The sequence below is a fragment of the Acanthaster planci genome, linkage group LG04 (assembly GCF_054643075.1).
Source record: "Acanthaster planci isolate LZ-2023a linkage group LG04, COTS_SCS, whole genome shotgun sequence".
In the NCBI taxonomy this organism is placed as follows: domain Eukaryota; kingdom Metazoa; phylum Echinodermata; class Asteroidea; order Valvatida; family Acanthasteridae; genus Acanthaster; species Acanthaster planci.
The window spans coordinates 6,710,241-6,727,293 of record NC_141780.1 but is presented as its reverse complement, the minus strand read 5'-3'; the positions used below and the strand labels follow the sequence as shown (position 1 = coordinate 6,727,293).

The window sequence follows — 17,053 nt, the reverse complement described above, 5'->3', positions numbered from 1 at the left end:
AGTTGTTGGAAAGAGGTTAACATCCAGCCACCACTTACATGTATATTCCTTACTATGACTTAGAAATTACCAAGAGTAAATCTGATGAAGAAACACGTTACGAGAAGAAAAAAATGTTCAAATTTTCTAGGAAAATACTGAGATTTCTCTGTCATGGCACATGGAGTTGGTGGACAAGGTCTACGGTGGTGACTAGATTTAAAACTCTTTCCCAGTTGTTGACCACACATCATTCCATTCATCATACAATTCAGATTAAAGCAACACCACGGTAAATAGAGGTTTTAGTCCATGGCCACGCTATTGGTGCAACAATGCAGTTACAAAATGGCCAATAATAGAAATGTAATTTCTTCTCCTGAATAAAGCCAATCTTTATGTTTCACACTTGTGCATTTGGCAGTCGGTAGAATGTGCCATCTGTTTTGTGAGAAATTATTCCTACCACTACACTTATGAATATCCATGAATCTATATTTAGTGCATGTTTTTCTGCCTTGTGCCCTCATCGGTTGAAAAGAGCCTTGATGGTCGGGAGTGATCATTTTGCTGGCAGTGATGCGCCCACAATGCAAGCATTTCACAGCTTGTTTGTGAAGTAGTGAAGTGCAGTGCTGACCAAAGGAGCCTCCGTTGCTAGGAAAACTGCTCCAACTCGGGGCTCACAGCAGCCACAATTTTGCTTCTGCAATTAGCCGAGTACTTTGTGCATATGAGCGGGGTGATATTGTGCTAAAAATGGTCTGCACTTCTGTTGTTTTCAGAAAGCAAGACTGAAATGGGTTATGTGATCATGTTTGTACTACTTGAGAGAAAAAAAATGCATCCAGACAAAATACATTACCTCACTAGTACAGAAGCATATAAGCCTCTTCCTAGTCCTGAAACATTTTCACTACACTCACTGCACTGTCATGTCTCACTACGCCCAAATTTTCAGTTTAAAGGCTTTATAAATGGGGCAACATACAGTGAGTGAACACTGCACATTTGAGCGTGTGCACGTTGCCGCTTTACACACAAGGAAATCCGGGTTGCCTCAACATTCCGTTACTGTCCGACCTGAAAATCCCACACGGTCCTGATTTTTGTGACCCACATTTTGATGTTCGGTTGCCTCTTTGCCCAGACTGATGATGCATTTTCAATCCTGGAAACAATCCTCCCTGAACCTCACAGGAGATTTCGGAGGGTTTGATGCGGGTTATAGGGTTAAACATGAGGAAAATGGTTTGGTTAATTTCTGTCAAACAGAAGCTGCTTACAACGGCAGTGACAAAAATGAAAACCAATAAAAGACTACATGGTCAAATGACAACCAGACGAGAAAGAGTTTAAACAGAAAGTCTAGATAATACAAAAACAGAGATGTAGAATGCAAAGTGCCCACAGAAAAAGGAGCACAGCTAAGCACAACAATGCTTCGTTAAAACCATCTACAATTCTCACATCAGAAGGGTTTCACTGTTTTTAAATGCTGAGGAGCCCAAATGAAAAAAAAAACACCTGCATTTCCTGCATACAGTGTTAGATAAACAAATTTTTGTAACGAAAAATTAAGTGAAATCAAAACGACCAAGCTCAAATACAAACTCTGAACTGACTGGTCCAAAGTGGGACAGTTATTGTTATACAGTACATACAAACCTTGTCCTTGCAGAATGACAGATGGAAGAGCGATATGATGATCATGATGATTTGACGGTGAAACGAAAAACACAAGAGAAGAAAAATTAACATTTCCCTATCAATGGGCAGCTAATGGAAAATGTTTCCATCTTCTGACCACATACATCCAACTAAATCACAGGCATTATGATTCAGCACATGTACAGTGTCTACCAAACACGGACAAGCATGGTTTTAAAAAGGGGAGAATGAATGCAACGACAACTTTGAAATCTCAAGCAAGTACAAGCAATGACCGCAGTTACCCGCACACAGAATTCGACCAACATTACATGAACAATGGATGGTTTTGGACCAGCTACAGGTAGTAGATCACTGGAACCAGGCCCACAGGCATGGTCTCACTGACGAATAGCCTATTTCATTTATCGGTGTGGTAGGAACAATTTGCTTGAATACAACCATTCAAAATATAATTGACCACAAACACCGTGTGGACAACAAGTGCATTACTGAAAACAATTGATTAGTAGTCGAGCTACATGTACATGTACACGTTTGCAGCAGAACTTGACCCAAGATGTGACATTTAATTCTTCTTGCACTCACACCGGTACTTGGACAGGAAAAGAAAAACTGAGGCACAACCTTGTCCCCCATTTTGTAAGTGAGCCTATCAAGCAACGTTTACTGTACGTCAAAATATCTTGTTCTTCGTGGATGAACTGGCAAAGTTTGCCACTGGACTGCACTAACCAGGAACCATAAGCCCACTGCACGTCTCTCCTGTCACGCCTGTTTACCTGGCTCGACGGACCACCGGGCCATTGTAAGTACAGACCAAACAGGTGTGTTCTGAAAGAAATCAAACCTCTCTGACTGCACACCTGGTGCCTAGATGGATTTTTTGGCATCCGATTTCACTTGATTCCATGTCATTGGAAAGGTGTGCTGACAAAACCGTGATTCCACTGGCCTCAACACATCTACTAACCAATCAGACTCTCAGAGAAAGTCACGATTCAACCTGGTAACCACGTAGAAGCAGACAGCCATGTGACTGGCTATTAGGCAACTATCAATCAGAGGAGAACCAGGCAAGTGCGTGGGTACATGGAACACTTGGGTTTACAGCAAGTGACAAAAAAAACTGTCTATGCTCAAGTAACCCCACAGGAGTTAAAATGAGAGACACAAGGCCGACCGTTCTACTTGGGCACATTGTTTCATATGCTCTGCATCACATACATACCCGTATATATGTAAACCTGTGTTTGCATGTATAAAATGCAATGTGTCAGTTCAACATCACATTTTTATGTATATCTCATTCCCAAACTGAACCCCTACACCAGTAGCCAAATGTGTGTTTCAAATAATAAGCAGCATTCTTGTTGAAATGAGCCTGACCAAATTGGCTCCGCCATCCAACAAAAGCTACACGTACTTGACTGTTGCTCATTCAAAACACGATTGCATGCACACATACCTAACAAATTTCCCTGGGCTCTGATCGAGGGGCACTGCGAGTCCAACACAATTATGGGCCTGATCTATGGATGTACTCAGCATTATGAAGCTTCCACAAGTTTCTTACATTGTAGTAGTTCCTGAACCCTTTGAAATCCTCTAAAACCTCCAACGTGCAGAAACCTACTGCATGATGCATTTTCTGATATGCTTCAAGGCTACAACATGTACAAGGGCATAAAAAGCATCAAGAACTACATGTATGTGAAGTCAGGGTGGCTGGGTTCTGTCCTCAATCCAGCAAAATCCTTCAAACCCTGGGATTTTGAAGGATCCTTGAAAAAGCAAGAGGATAAAAACCTGGTTAAAAAAGCAACGTATACTAACCTTTGACTCATGAAGTGCTGGTGCTTGTGGTTGGCATCGTAGAGGTCAAAGGGGCTCTCGATGCTGCTGCACTCCTCGATGAACTCGATGGAGCCCCCTGGGTCGGCCGTGATGTCGCAGATGGCCAACAGACGGTGGGGCAGCCGGGGGCAGCCCGGCGCCTCAGGGGCCACGGGGCTCATCTCAGGGCTAAGCAGCGTCTTGGTGTCCATGTTGGTCAGGAAGCGCGGGTGGCCAATGTTCCAGAAGATGCCATTGATGATGCACGAAGCCCAGGGGGCAATCTAACCAAAGACAGTGGATGTTGGCCCTTGAAAAAACTCAGAATATCGCTTGAGGGGCAAAAATATCAGGGTTTCTAAGGAGGAGTTAGGAAATCAATGTTGCATGTGCAAAGTGCATTTGTGCATCACCGAGGAGGGTTGTATTACAGAACAGTCCTCGGGCATGAAATGAAAGAGCAAACACGTTTGTGGTCTTGATAAACATGCTTTCATAGACTGCTCTGTGCAATTTGACTCATTAGGTCAGTGATTATCTCGTTTCCTACGACTAAGAATATGTGTATTTCCCCATGGATGGGGTTGCTCTCCATCTAATGCCGATACCCATTCATACTCCTGGTTGGAGAGGGACAAACAGGGGTGAAGTGGCTCGACAAAAGCTGGAACTTATAACCAGCAGCTGGATTTGAACCCCTGCCCATCTGGTCAGGAGCCACAAATTTTTTGAACCACTTGGCAACTTGTTCCAGCCTAATTTTTCAACCTCCCCCATATGTGCATGTGCACTCAGCAAGGCACCTTCCAGAAACATGCACTGTTTTCTGTTTTCCAACAGAAGCAGCCTGGCAGCGTACGTGTACATGCTGCTTGTTGCCAACTGTGTTCAAAAAAATAGCCACTAAGCTACATGTAAATCAAGTTTTAAAAATGTTAAGCCCAACATTTACATTCCGGAAGACTTTGTCTTAGACACATTACCTTGACAAAAACTCATGATTCTTTACACGAATGTCACCCAATCTGACTTGCTTTGAACTGCTTCCTATTTCCTTCCTATATTCCAAATGTTAAAAAATGTGTCTCTAATAAGTCTAGAAATGCACTACCCCATACTAGGCCTCCCCTCCTTGAAATTTTTTTGATCAGTCCCCACCATGTTAAAATTTAGAATTTGGAGGACACTTAGCGTGCACACTCCCACTGATATCCAGGACATAAAATACAAACTAACTTTTTCACTGAATGTGGAACGGTACAAGTCTGGGTGTCCGTCATACTCGTCCTTGTCAAAGGCAGTTCCATCTCTCCGTACTATGTGGTCTTTCCTGTGAACTACTGTGGCGTACACCTTTCTGTGATCTGTTTGTATTGAAAAAAATAAGTAATGAATAGCACATTTATACGAAATTAGATTGCAGAATGTTTCCAAATGCTCAAGTCAAAACAGTGTTAGGAGAGATTATTGTGGGAGTAATGTGCATAAGGGCCATTCCATTAGGTTGGGGCACAATTTGTGACGGTGTCCTTGTTATGTGGGTAACTTTTACCACCTGTGATGACGTGTAAAGTAAGTCATTTACCATGTTTACTCTTTAAAAGTAATACACACCTCTGTATTCAGCTTTGCAAGATGTATAGCAATGTCAATGTGGAATCCACATGCAGGGAAATAGCTGTTCATTTTTATGGAACCCACGTAGCAATGGACATCGTCGCAAATTGTGCCCCAACCTCATGGAATGACCCATGACACAGAATTTATCTTCAGTGGAAGGTGGACAATACTGGAGAGAGGCTGTTTTGGAGAGACGCCGGATTAACTGAGCTGCGATGAGACTGACGGAATTTCATGACTCAAGTCGAGTCATCTGATCCATCAGGGTGGTGCAATATTGCTTTCAGTGTGAAGAAGGTAACTATGGAATTACCCTCCATGTAATGATGGAGTTGGAGATGATGCCACAGGTTATGTGGATGGAGAGGGATCACTATGAGTCCATCTGTGGCCATTTTCAGAATAATTTTTTTCTTAAACAGGGCAAGGCAGAACTAAATGTCTGATATCCATGTACCTCCTTTCTCCACAGCACTCCTCAAGTCTTTTGCTTCAACATACTCCACGGGGAGATCTGCTATCACTTCCTGTGCACCCTAGCCAACACAGACAATAACATGTTAAAAACAAGACTTTCAATGCATTCCAGGCAAAAAATGGTCATAGAGCAGTCAGGGCTGCCTACCAGCAAAAAATACAGAGTCAAAGTACCAGACCAGATATCACACACAATCGTTATTACCAAATGAAGAGGTTCTAGAAAATTGTATCACAAAATTCATGCTACATGTATATATGTACGGTACATGTACATTGTACATGTGCGGTACACGTCATTGTCTTGTAGAAAAAATGTTGTTTTGCTGCATATTTTTTTGAGGAATTTTTTTTCTGAATTTTGATTCAGATTTAATCAAAAATTATTACGGGTACATTTCATTTAAAAAAATAGTGTAATTACAGCATAATTAAAGTGAAAACATTTTATCTTTATGATATGCCTTCATGTTCGTGCTAAAATGTCGTATCTCAGCATGCTCAATGCAAACTGCTGAAGGGTACCTAAGTGAATGCATCACACACACAACTATGTGTGTAATGGCATTAATGCAAGAACTACTTCGGTACTCTATATTCTCATGTTTGGGCAAAAAAGTTGTATCTCAAAATTCATCATAATTTGTCTTTTTTTTTATTAGATGCAATACAAAAGTGTGTTTATTTTTATTTTTTTTTTAAGCCTGATGATCACCTGATGATTTAAGCTAACCCCAAATTGTTCAATTTTATGATTAAGAAATGCATCTAAGTAGACAATATGAGGAACAAACACAAATCTGGAAGATGGGTAATTCCAGAAATTAGGGGTCCAAAAGTGTGACATTTTTGTGTCCCTGTTACATCTGACCTTTGTTGCTTGACATGGAAATATCACCGGAATTGATTTCAAACTATTACTACATGTATTTGGCAGGTAATTTGTAAATTCATCACTCTTAAAAATTAAAAAAATCTGTTCTGAACTTACAAAAACATGGCTGAGTACGGGTGGCTTGCTCTCGTTTGTTCACGAACAGCTCGATTTGTTGTTCATAGGTCAGTCGCTCGAATGCCGGGAATGTACATCCGGTTATTAGCGCTAGTAGTTATTTGTGCCAAGCGACATGCAACATGGCAGCGTCCTTGTGCATTCTTCGAGAGTTAATGTTGGATAACTGGGCTAACTTCTTTTCCATTTAAAAATTCATTTCCGTCATGGAAAATTATTAATGTTAATTTTGCAAAACTTTCTATTGTCTTCCGCTTTGTAAATCCATATCGATACTTTTGCAGCTGTCCAAAAATCAAATCTCACGAGTTTTTCCGTGTGTTCGTGTAAAATCCTGACGAGGAGGTGGTGTGTGATCCTGTTCCAAGAACAGTGTTCTTGGGTCGTGTTCCCACCGTTCGAGCGTGACAACACGAAACTCGTGTCAAGAACGGACCGCCCGAACTCGACCCATATGTCAGATGGGACAGGGACACAAGAAAAATGGACCACCCACATACCCAACACAAACACAATTTCCACTGATTCTGATGCTACTTGAATTTTTAACAACAGGCTTAAGTCAGATGACGGCAATTTCACTTAAATTAGAGATGACTTGGGTCTTCAGTTGTAATATTTGCAACTTTACAAGATTTATTTCTTACTTGCTTAGTAATGGGCCATCGCAGCGTATAAACTTCCCCTCACTCATTGGCTCAACAGTTATAATGTTTAATGGTGTCTGGACATGCACAATTAACTTTATCGAGTGCATACAATCTATCAGGCATTCGTATTTGTGTGCAAAAGGCATGACATCTAGACATTAATTACGGCTGATGATTAACTATTAATCCTGACTATGCCAAACCCCCAAAAATGTTCTACCGGTATGAGGTATACCCTAAACACGGCCAGTTAGCTACAGGTACAAGCAAAATATTACCGGTACAACTTGTCAAATGTAAAGTACAGACGTATAGAATGGTCTCTTCCGTACCCTCATATCTGCAGCAATCTAGGGCACCACCATGGCGCATTGTTTGCTGCAGTGACAGACTCTGTACGGTGGCCTAGTTACATTCAAATTGAATGGAGAATTAGATGTGTGTTCATGTTCACATCCACTGATGGAATTTTTGGTAATGCTTGACGGTTTATCCCATCAGCAACACCTGCCACGGTAGATATTGCTGCAGCAAATACGACACAAAATGGTTCAGTTAAAAAGGAAAAAAAAAACACAAGAGACCTGATTACCAAAACTAACCTGTGAAACATTGCCGGAACCCATGAAGACAAAGGACAGTGGCCCTATGGAGTGAGGGAGCTCCCCTAAAGCAATGCGATAGCCAGCATCTCGCACAGCTTGCATGGCCATGCCTGTGTTACGGTAGTTGTGTGCCGCTGCTATGTGCTAAACACAGAAGAGAACACACAAAAAGACAGCCTTATGCTCATTTATCACAACAGACATTTAATTGCTTAAGCGTGTGTGGTCTAAAACTGGTGTGCACGTGAAATGAACTGCCCTAACTGGTTGAAAAGGGCCATGCTGGTCAAGAGTGTTCATTTTGTTGGTAGCGATGCCACTGCGTTTCATACATGTAGTCATTCTTGAACCAGCAACGCACAGTTTTTACCAAAGGAGCCTCCATTACTAAGAAAATTTCACCTTCTCCTGGTCCAGCTCAGGGCCAAATGTCCATTCTGAAAATATGCCCTGTGGTCCACGTTTGATTTGCAATGTAGAGGCACCAAGGGCAGCGTCCAACCCTTGTGTCTGAAGCTACAAACACGTGGGCATATTATGTTTTACTATACATTATATTAAAAACATGACCAAAGTCATCTATGGTCAAGTGAGGTCTGGCAAGGCCAGGCCGGGAGCCCTCTAACTTACAATAAATGGAGTATGGTGCCCCAGGGCGAGCAGTCTCAGCCCGATGCCGTGCAAGATGTTCAACATTCCAGCAATGCCGGCAAACTTCCCAAATGCCACCAACCGTTTCCCGTTCTCATCGACAAGCTTCTCGTAATCAATCAAACGAACGTTCTGCAATGGAGGAGCGAGAAGGACTTTCTATGATAGACTGGGGGGAGGGTTAAAGGACCAAATGGCAGCTGGATTGCTAACCAGAGTGGGGACAAAAGGCCAAGGAAGTAATGATAATCAGAACACAGATGATTTTAAGACTTGAAACTCCACACGGAGAAAGTATGAACTGGTAAAGGTTTGTGGTGGCACTATGTGACCATCTCTTTGGGGTAGGTGTGTGGTTCTGAAAAGAACCAGTGAGTTGAAATTCAAATCATTTTCCAGTTAATGCAAAGTTATACAAAGTTTTACGTTGAAATTATTTCATTTTTTTTAAAGAAGGGGGAAATGAAGTTACCAACTGAAAAGGCAAAGCTACATGTAGGCACAAAGGTAGTATCCAGTGCTCTAGTCACCAGTTGCCATTATCAAACATGTTTATGTATATTTATTTATAGACTTTTGTATTTTAAGTTGATTTATTTACAAGTTTTTCTCTTTCCCGCATTAATGTTCTACGCAACTTCATTGTAAGTAAACTGTTTTTGCTATGTTTTTTAAATATAATGGTTTTTATAATAATTTTAATTTTTAATGAATGTATTTTAATTGAGGGCCACTATGGAAAGCAGTGCTGTGCACTGATGGAGCTTATCCTCACTAAAAAAAGACTTAAATAAATAAACATACATGCTTTGTCTAGAGCTGGCAAGAGGAACTTGTACGCAATAGATGCATGTAAAACAATTTGGCGGCTACAATTGTGCATTTACCTCAAATTCAGGCTATTACTTAAAATTTGTTACCTGAGTGCCTGATATTACAATAACTAACTTCATGCACCATGTCCTTCACAGGACACCAACAGACACATGACCTGCAGTGATATTCACTGTATAGCAAGTGAGGCTTCTCTTAAAAAAATCACTTTTCCCTTGCACATGCATGCATGATACTGTGCACATACAAGCGACAAACACAATTCATTTCAATTTCGTTGGATAAAATCCACACGTCCAGAACTCTCCATTTGCGTACATGTATACCTGATCTCAGGCACAGAGCCCAGCACACTGACCTTCTCCAGGATGGCATCAAGGAGAGGCATGTTCTCACTCTGGGCCTTGATGGTGTGGGAGAAGAAGCAGTAGGTCTTGTCGGCCAGCAGACGCTCGATGGGGACCTGCTTGACCCCCAGGATGAGGGAGGCCTCGCTCAGGTCTTCCTGGATGACGGCACCTGCCTTGGAGTAATCCTGAGAAGAGGACACCGAGGAGCTGAATATCTGCATCCGTATCAAAAGTCCTAGCAACAGTAACTACATGTACCAATGCGTACATGATGATTTTGACTTGGACTTCAAACGACAAATTTGAGCTGGCTTTTTATCCCACTACCACACCTCTCTGATTGACACAAGCTAACATCTGGCTTGAAAAAAAAATACTATGCGCTTCCAACCAATCTCCTACTTTTCCTTAGAACTTCCCTTCACCATCAATCCTGATGGTACACATACTTTGTCGTAAAGCTTTTTATCAAGCCTGCTGGGCGAGTTGACTCATTCTTTTTTAAATTCATTTTCATGAGCCCATTTGACTTCATTTTTTGCAAAACTGTGTTTTTAAATTTATTATTTCATTACTACACGTATAGAGTCATGTCAATTTTAAACTTAAAGAGTGGAGGATTTAAAAACTATTATACAAATATAAAAAAACTTGAAGTCAAAATTCACGATTGTTTAAATCATTCATTCAGGATGGATATATCAGTTTCAAACAGGAAGATTTCTTTACTAGCCCACAGGGCAAGTTAAAGAATGCAATTTATTCGCCTGCAGTATCATTTGTACACTGGTCTAACACTACAGTCAAGGCCTGTACTGGTATGGAGTTTCAGTGTAAATTGGACACTTTCCTTTTGCAGCATACCTCCATGGTGTAGGCCCTCCTGTTGGAAGGGGCAACCAAGACCTTGACCCCATTGTCTACAAACGACTTGACCTGCAGAGGGTTGAGGGGGGCCCTACGTTCCCACTGTGACCCATAGTCCTCTCGCCGGATGGCCATGACCGGCTTGTCCCCTTTACTGCTAAGGTGCCGCCACTGCTTCGGAGAAGCCGAGGCCCGCAGTAGTTGCTGGGCTAGTTTGAGGCGGTTGGCACGTAACATGGCTGGTGCTGATGAGTCACACCACTTCTTCAAACTGTGAAGAGCCCAGATTAAAGATTAAAAAGTGCACTGAGAGCAAGACCTTTTTCATTCAAGATAAAAGTATCCAAAACCATACATATCAAAGAGATCAACCTTTAAATAAAACTGCCTTTACTAATTACATACCGGTACCAGTATCTATGTGTAGCTATAAAATGTACTGTAATGTACGCACATATTATGTACATGTACAGTATGTGGGTAATCCTAGAAATTAGGGGTCCATTTTTTTGTGTGTCTCTGTTACTGTTCATCTGACATATGATTTTGTAAGTTCATAACAGATTTTCTAATTTCCAAGAGTGATGAATTAATGCAAATAACCTGCCAAATAAATAGTAATAATTTGAAATCAATTCCGGTGATATTTCCCTTTCAAATAATAAAGGTCAGATGTAGCAGGAACACGAAAAGGGTCACACTTTTGGATCCCTAATTTCTGGAATCACCCATGTACACATACATGAATGTGGAAATCTGGCAACAATTGATTGATAGTAGAGCCAAATCATATCAACCAACTGATTTAAATATACAGCTTGTAATTTGATCAAATATAGCATTAAGTACAACAAATTTTCAGTATAGTATGGAAATAAACCTGAAACCTACAGAGAAGCCATTTTTGTTGATAAATAAAAAAGCACATTATAATCTTTATAACAACCCAGATAGTTGTAACCAGAAACAGAGCTATTAGTTTCGTCAACATCTGAAGTTCAGAGTGACCTTCACCACTAGCCTGATAAATGTTCATGGCTATGAACGTGAAATCCAAAAAATACATGTTAATGTACAACCAGGCTTGCATACATGAACACACATGTACATGTACATGTGCATCCTTTTAGCAAACTAAGCACACAGTCCTTATGAGACTGTGCATTCGTAACTCTCCATGCAGTATTTTTCATTTATTTGAAACAAAACAAAAACTTGGATAATAACAGAAAGAATTTGTCTAGTTTCTGGGAATGATGCAAAAATTCAATATCAGATGACAAAAACTTGAAAAACGTCACTCAACAGCACATACAAGGTGCCATCTGTTCCATACAATTGGCACAGACTGCCAACTTGAGTACATACAATATACAGACATACATGTACATGTACATACTAGTAAATGTGCACCCGTATACATGTACATGTATGCTCACTAGAACACTGTACTCTGCAGTATTTCCATAAAGGGTCAGGTCGAAGAATAATTAAAATGAGTTGCTTCATTTCCCTTTTTTATCAACACCACGAGTCATATACATGTACCTGCATGTACTGGTATGCATGGAGACAAGCAGTATTACGCGCAGTCATGTACTGCCTGCACCATCTGGTCCAGCATATAAACTTAAAAAAGTCAAACAAATACATACATGTACTAGCACATGTACATGTACATAACAAACATGTATGTCTCAACCTGATCAGGTCTATATGTAAAGGTGCAGTCCATCATTTGTGCATTATGTTCATCTGAGGCAACAAGCGTGCTCTAGCACGACATGTGCAAGTAACCTCATGAGGTTTGAGCTCAGTTAATACTGTGTATTTTTAAAAAAGCAATATTCTGAGATCTTGATATATTTAGAAAGTTGCAGAGTCATGTTTTGAATTGTGCCCAAATTCAACATCTGGGAGGGGACATATTCTTATTTAACAAGAGTGTGTCCCCTCCCAGATGCTGAATTGGGCATCATTCACAACTGTACTTGTCCAAAATTTGGCCAATTACAGTTGCCGATATAAGATGCTATGCTTTGAACCAATGAATTGTAGCAACTGTGTGGGTGCCTTCATGGCTGGCTACTTGACGGGTTAGCTCCAGAAGGGGGAACTGAACAATGCTCATAAATACTAATCTTGAAATTCAAACAATGTTCTCATGTCAGACATCACAAAATGCTGTACATTAAAAATTCATAGGATGCAAACATGGTATCAGGTTTGATGCCAGCCTTTTGAAAAACAATGAGTGAGCGGATGACAGCAAAATGTCAGACAGATTTGCCATCTACCAACCCGAGCTACGGTACATGTACGGTCAACTGTAATTACAAAAATACCCCAGGGCAATTAAAAAAAAACATGTATTCCAAATACAAGTGAGCTCCAAATTAGTTTCCACTTCCAAATAAATCTTTTGATCATCGCAATGCATCATGAGATGTGAGTCAATGTAAAGTAACGACACAAGAATATATTCCTTATTTGGGGGGAAAGGAGAAGAAATAATGTCGCTTGCTGAAATTCGAACCCAGTTGGGGAAGTCCCCTGTCTCATGAAGGCAAAATACAAATGTTACCTAAAAATGCCACAGGTCTTGCATAATCAATGATGATGATTTAATTCCTTTTATAGGTCTACTTATGTACATGCATCAAAAAGGGTGTTGTCTACATGTAGGTAGCCGGCTAAATACATGTAATGCTAACTGCAACAAACATGTACATGGAGTAGATGCCGGGAACTATGGTATACACCTCTTATTGTGAAAATGTTTCTTGTATACATACAATGCACACATTTCTGCCAGTAGGCCAACCAACGAAACTTAGTGAAAACCAAATGAGTTCTATACATTAGATCACTCATTTCCACAGTTGTTTATCAGCCAACAGACAACGAAACCTTGTCCTAAAAAGTCAAATTAGCAGGGAAAATATTGAAGGATTCTTAAGAAAAAATGCAGTGGCTATTTGTTCCCAAGTCTACTTTTGTGGCACTAGTCTAGTGCGTTGGACACAGGAGCCAGACCAGTATAATGAATTGATTTTGGACTTAATATCCCTTGAAAAAGAAAATCCACTAAGCGTACGAATCTCAGTGATGTAGTTGAGTACCAAAACTCTAGTACTGAGTTTTCAGAGTACACAAGTGCCGAGTACAGGCCGAGTTCGAGTACTTTTTAATCGAGTCCTGGGCCAAAATCGGAGTTCAGGTTTTTCAGAGTCCGAGTAAGGGCTGACTACGAGTAAAAAGATAATCGAGTACATCCAAGTATATTGTAAAATCAAAACATTATGGAAATTTGAATTGATGTACACCAGCGATACTGCGAGAGCTGCCACTTGCCAACACCTGTTCACGAATACTCAATGTACAGATGATAAAAACACTGCGTGACTTGTAATGTGTGGCTTACACTATGTGATATTTTTGGTCAAACTTTAGTATCGAAAAATTAGTATCGAAAAAATCCCAATTTCTTTTTGAGTACTGCGCGACTAGAATTGAGTTAACTGAGTACACTTGTCAAGTTAAGGGTCAAGTCCGAGTACAAAATTACGAGTATGTGCCGAGTACTTGTTTTTTTAGAACTTACGATTGAGCATGGGCCAAGTAATAATTAGTACTCGAGTTGTACTCAAATTGGAGAAGAGTACTCCAACACTGAGGAATCTTACAAAAAGAAAAACATGTGGTATTTTCCATATGCATATACCATAGAGCATGGTCCTTGCTAAGTAGTCCTTGCTCAATGCATACATGTACAGACGTCACTAATTTTCCCTTGCAGTAGTTTATTTTTAATTTATATTGGCCATCACAAAGTGATATCATGCCCTAAAAATGTCAAATTCAGCACTTTTTCTGACCAGTCTCATGGGTTTGCGCACAGTGTGCCAAGTGATGTCCGGATACAGAACTGTTTCAAAACATGCATAGTCAGTAACCATGTCATCTCATTGAGAAAGTAAAGAAAATAATGGAAGGAAAAAAAAGAAAAAAAGTCGCATATCAGGCAGACTTGACTCTGGTAGATGAACGTTGGAACTACAGAACAGCATGCCTACAGATTGAGTTACTGCATACTGCAAGCATAGCTGCAAGGCATAGCCATAGACCTAAACGATAAGCGGAAAATGGCAATGATGATTGCAAGTAACTATAAAATTTGGAAACTTGACACATTATTTGTGTGGATTATTAAACTCTCTCCAAATTTACCAAAAATGACAGCCTACGCCTACTTTGATTTTTGACTGGATCGCACATAGGCCAATTTGATGTAATAAATGGCTTGTTTGTTATCTGTACCACAGCATAGGTTACACGATAAGAATATCAAAAAGGTTTAGGCCCTATCAGTGTTTATTACAAAGATTGTATCCTGACCCCAAATTAACAAAGGTTAAGCAAAGCGCAGGGCCGGCTGATATTTATAACCGATGTCCCCTTACACACCTTCACAACACCCACACGATTAACCAATGAGCGTGCAGTTTATTTGGCCTTCGGTAGATAATGCAGTGTCCAGTGATCGTGCACGGGTGTCTATAAAGTACCATGAGCTCGCGCTGCCGTGGGGGTACACGCTGCTCTCCGAGAGTGTGTATCGTTCTGTTTTGCGCCAGAAACGTAAGAGTTAAAGCATGTAATTCATTTCAGTACTAGCGGTGTTTTTACCTTGAAAATCTGACCTCCCAATTGAACGTCTACCCCGTGTTTTATCGACCGACGCGACCACGATGAAGACCCACGTAGCGGCAGCGGGCGGAAAAACGAAGTCAATTGCCTTAGACAGGTACCCAACTTCTTACGGTATATGAATGTCGTGTGTGGGAAAAGAGTGTTCAGACCATGCCTATGTTTATTTATCCGACGGCTGTTCAGGACATTATTCAGTACTATTTCCTGCACCACATGAGAACTGTTCTCATAAATTGAAGGCAAAAGATAGAGTGGAAACCTTACCCTCAAAAAGAGAGTCCCTTATAAATCTACCCCAAAAGAGCGGTTTTTCACCTTTTTTAGAGTGAAATCACTCTAAAAAAGAAAGAACATTCAAAGAGAGAACATCACCTATAGAGAGGAGCCATAGGCCTTAAGGACAACTCTTTTTCGAGTTGTCCTTTACACGGCTCCTTAATTGACACAGTGGAAACTTCGGACTCACACTGTTTTAGACAGTTTGTTGCTGTTGATCGAGCTATCAGAATTGACAATATAATATCGCACCGTTTCACTCTAGCAATGCATTAGCACTCCGTTTTTGCAGTCGTCTTTACGCCTACATGCTGCAGGAAAGACTTGTCCCGTGCAAAATATTCTGCTTTTCAATCTCGGAATAATCTCAAGCCCTTTCAAATTAAAAAGACTAAGCGCCAGTGTATTCGAAAATAAAAGTAAAACTAACGTAGGCCTAATCAAACGGAAGTAGATCGGTCCTTATTTTGACTTAAGCTTGTACACTTAGTAACGCGCTTAATTATTTCTACAGCACGGGTAGGCCTATACCGTTATCAGGGATGAGGGGGAATGTTTTCATCAGGGAAAGGGTTTTGAGAAATTTTCCAACCTAACAACAACTTGAGATGCATGTTGCAAACTATTTTGCGACTCGTGGTCCTTCATTTCCTTGAAATCCATCGGTGCATTTACTCCCTCAGTATACTTTCTCCACACAAAGAGAAATTCCCTTCAGTTGAAATCCAGCAACCCAAAAGTTAGGTAATAGATTCTTTCGTTGATATTGCAGAAAATACAAGATCAGATCGAATCGGATCAGATTCATAGGATGATTACATCTGCCCGTCAGTGCGGCAACCGACGATGTGAAACAAATTGTCACCTATAACTTTTTTTCAAATCATGTTCAATTAATTCCCAAATGCTATTCGTGCACAATTTCAACATATAGCTCAAACGGCATGATAACTCCATTCATTTTTCAATGCACTTATATGATGCTAAATTACCCAATCAATATGACATTAAACTAATATAATAATAGTTTATATTAAATCAGCTTGTTCGTGCAATGTTGTAGCAAGGCACAAATACTGTAAAGACAGTAATTGAAACAATATTTTACAATATATGTCGTTTATTTAGCTCACATCATAGACCTTGACTACACAGCGTACCAAAAGAATGCTCCCACAGAATATTTACATTATATTTTGGTGCATAATTATCGGGAGAGAGTTGTTTTGTTATCTTGAATGAACTATATATAGACCAATTCTCTTTTCGGTCCGAAAAAAATCCACATTTTTGCGGTACATTTTCTTTATAGATTCCAGTCTAAAAACACCACGGGATATGATGGTTCAGTGTTGTAACTGAACAAAAAGAAAACTGTGTAAATCTAAGAATAAAGTTATACATAATTAGCAATTTCACTAAAACTGGAAAAAGCTCACCAGCATCCTTGAGTTGGACAGTGAGTATAACATTGAAATATAAAGGCATAAATAGCGCCCGACTTTACCAAGA

General features: G+C 40.3%; 1 protein-coding gene across 2 annotated transcripts in view; it reads right to left on the bottom strand.

Moving 5' to 3' along the window:
* The window catches only part of aass (aminoadipate-semialdehyde synthase), a 38,188-nt gene extending 22,840 nt beyond the window's left edge, over window positions 1-15,348 (bottom strand). For both annotated transcript variants that reach the window (XM_022253335.2, XM_087135877.1), the window contains exons 1-8: window positions 15,242-15,348; window positions 10,550-10,823; window positions 9,694-9,870; window positions 8,481-8,633; window positions 7,848-7,994; window positions 5,564-5,642; window positions 4,723-4,850; window positions 3,487-3,770 (exon numbers count right to left, since the gene is read on the bottom strand). In XM_022253335.2, coding sequence (XP_022109027.1) covers window positions 3,487-3,770; window positions 4,723-4,850; window positions 5,564-5,642; window positions 7,848-7,994; window positions 8,481-8,633; window positions 9,694-9,870; window positions 10,550-10,789 — 1,208 coding nt within the window. In that variant the 5' untranslated portion in view covers window positions 10,790-10,823; window positions 15,242-15,348. The remainder of the gene's footprint in view (window positions 1-3,486; window positions 3,771-4,722; window positions 4,851-5,563; window positions 5,643-7,847; window positions 7,995-8,480; window positions 8,634-9,693; window positions 9,871-10,549; window positions 10,824-15,241) is intronic.
* Between the last annotated feature and the right edge of the window lie 1,705 nt (window positions 15,349-17,053).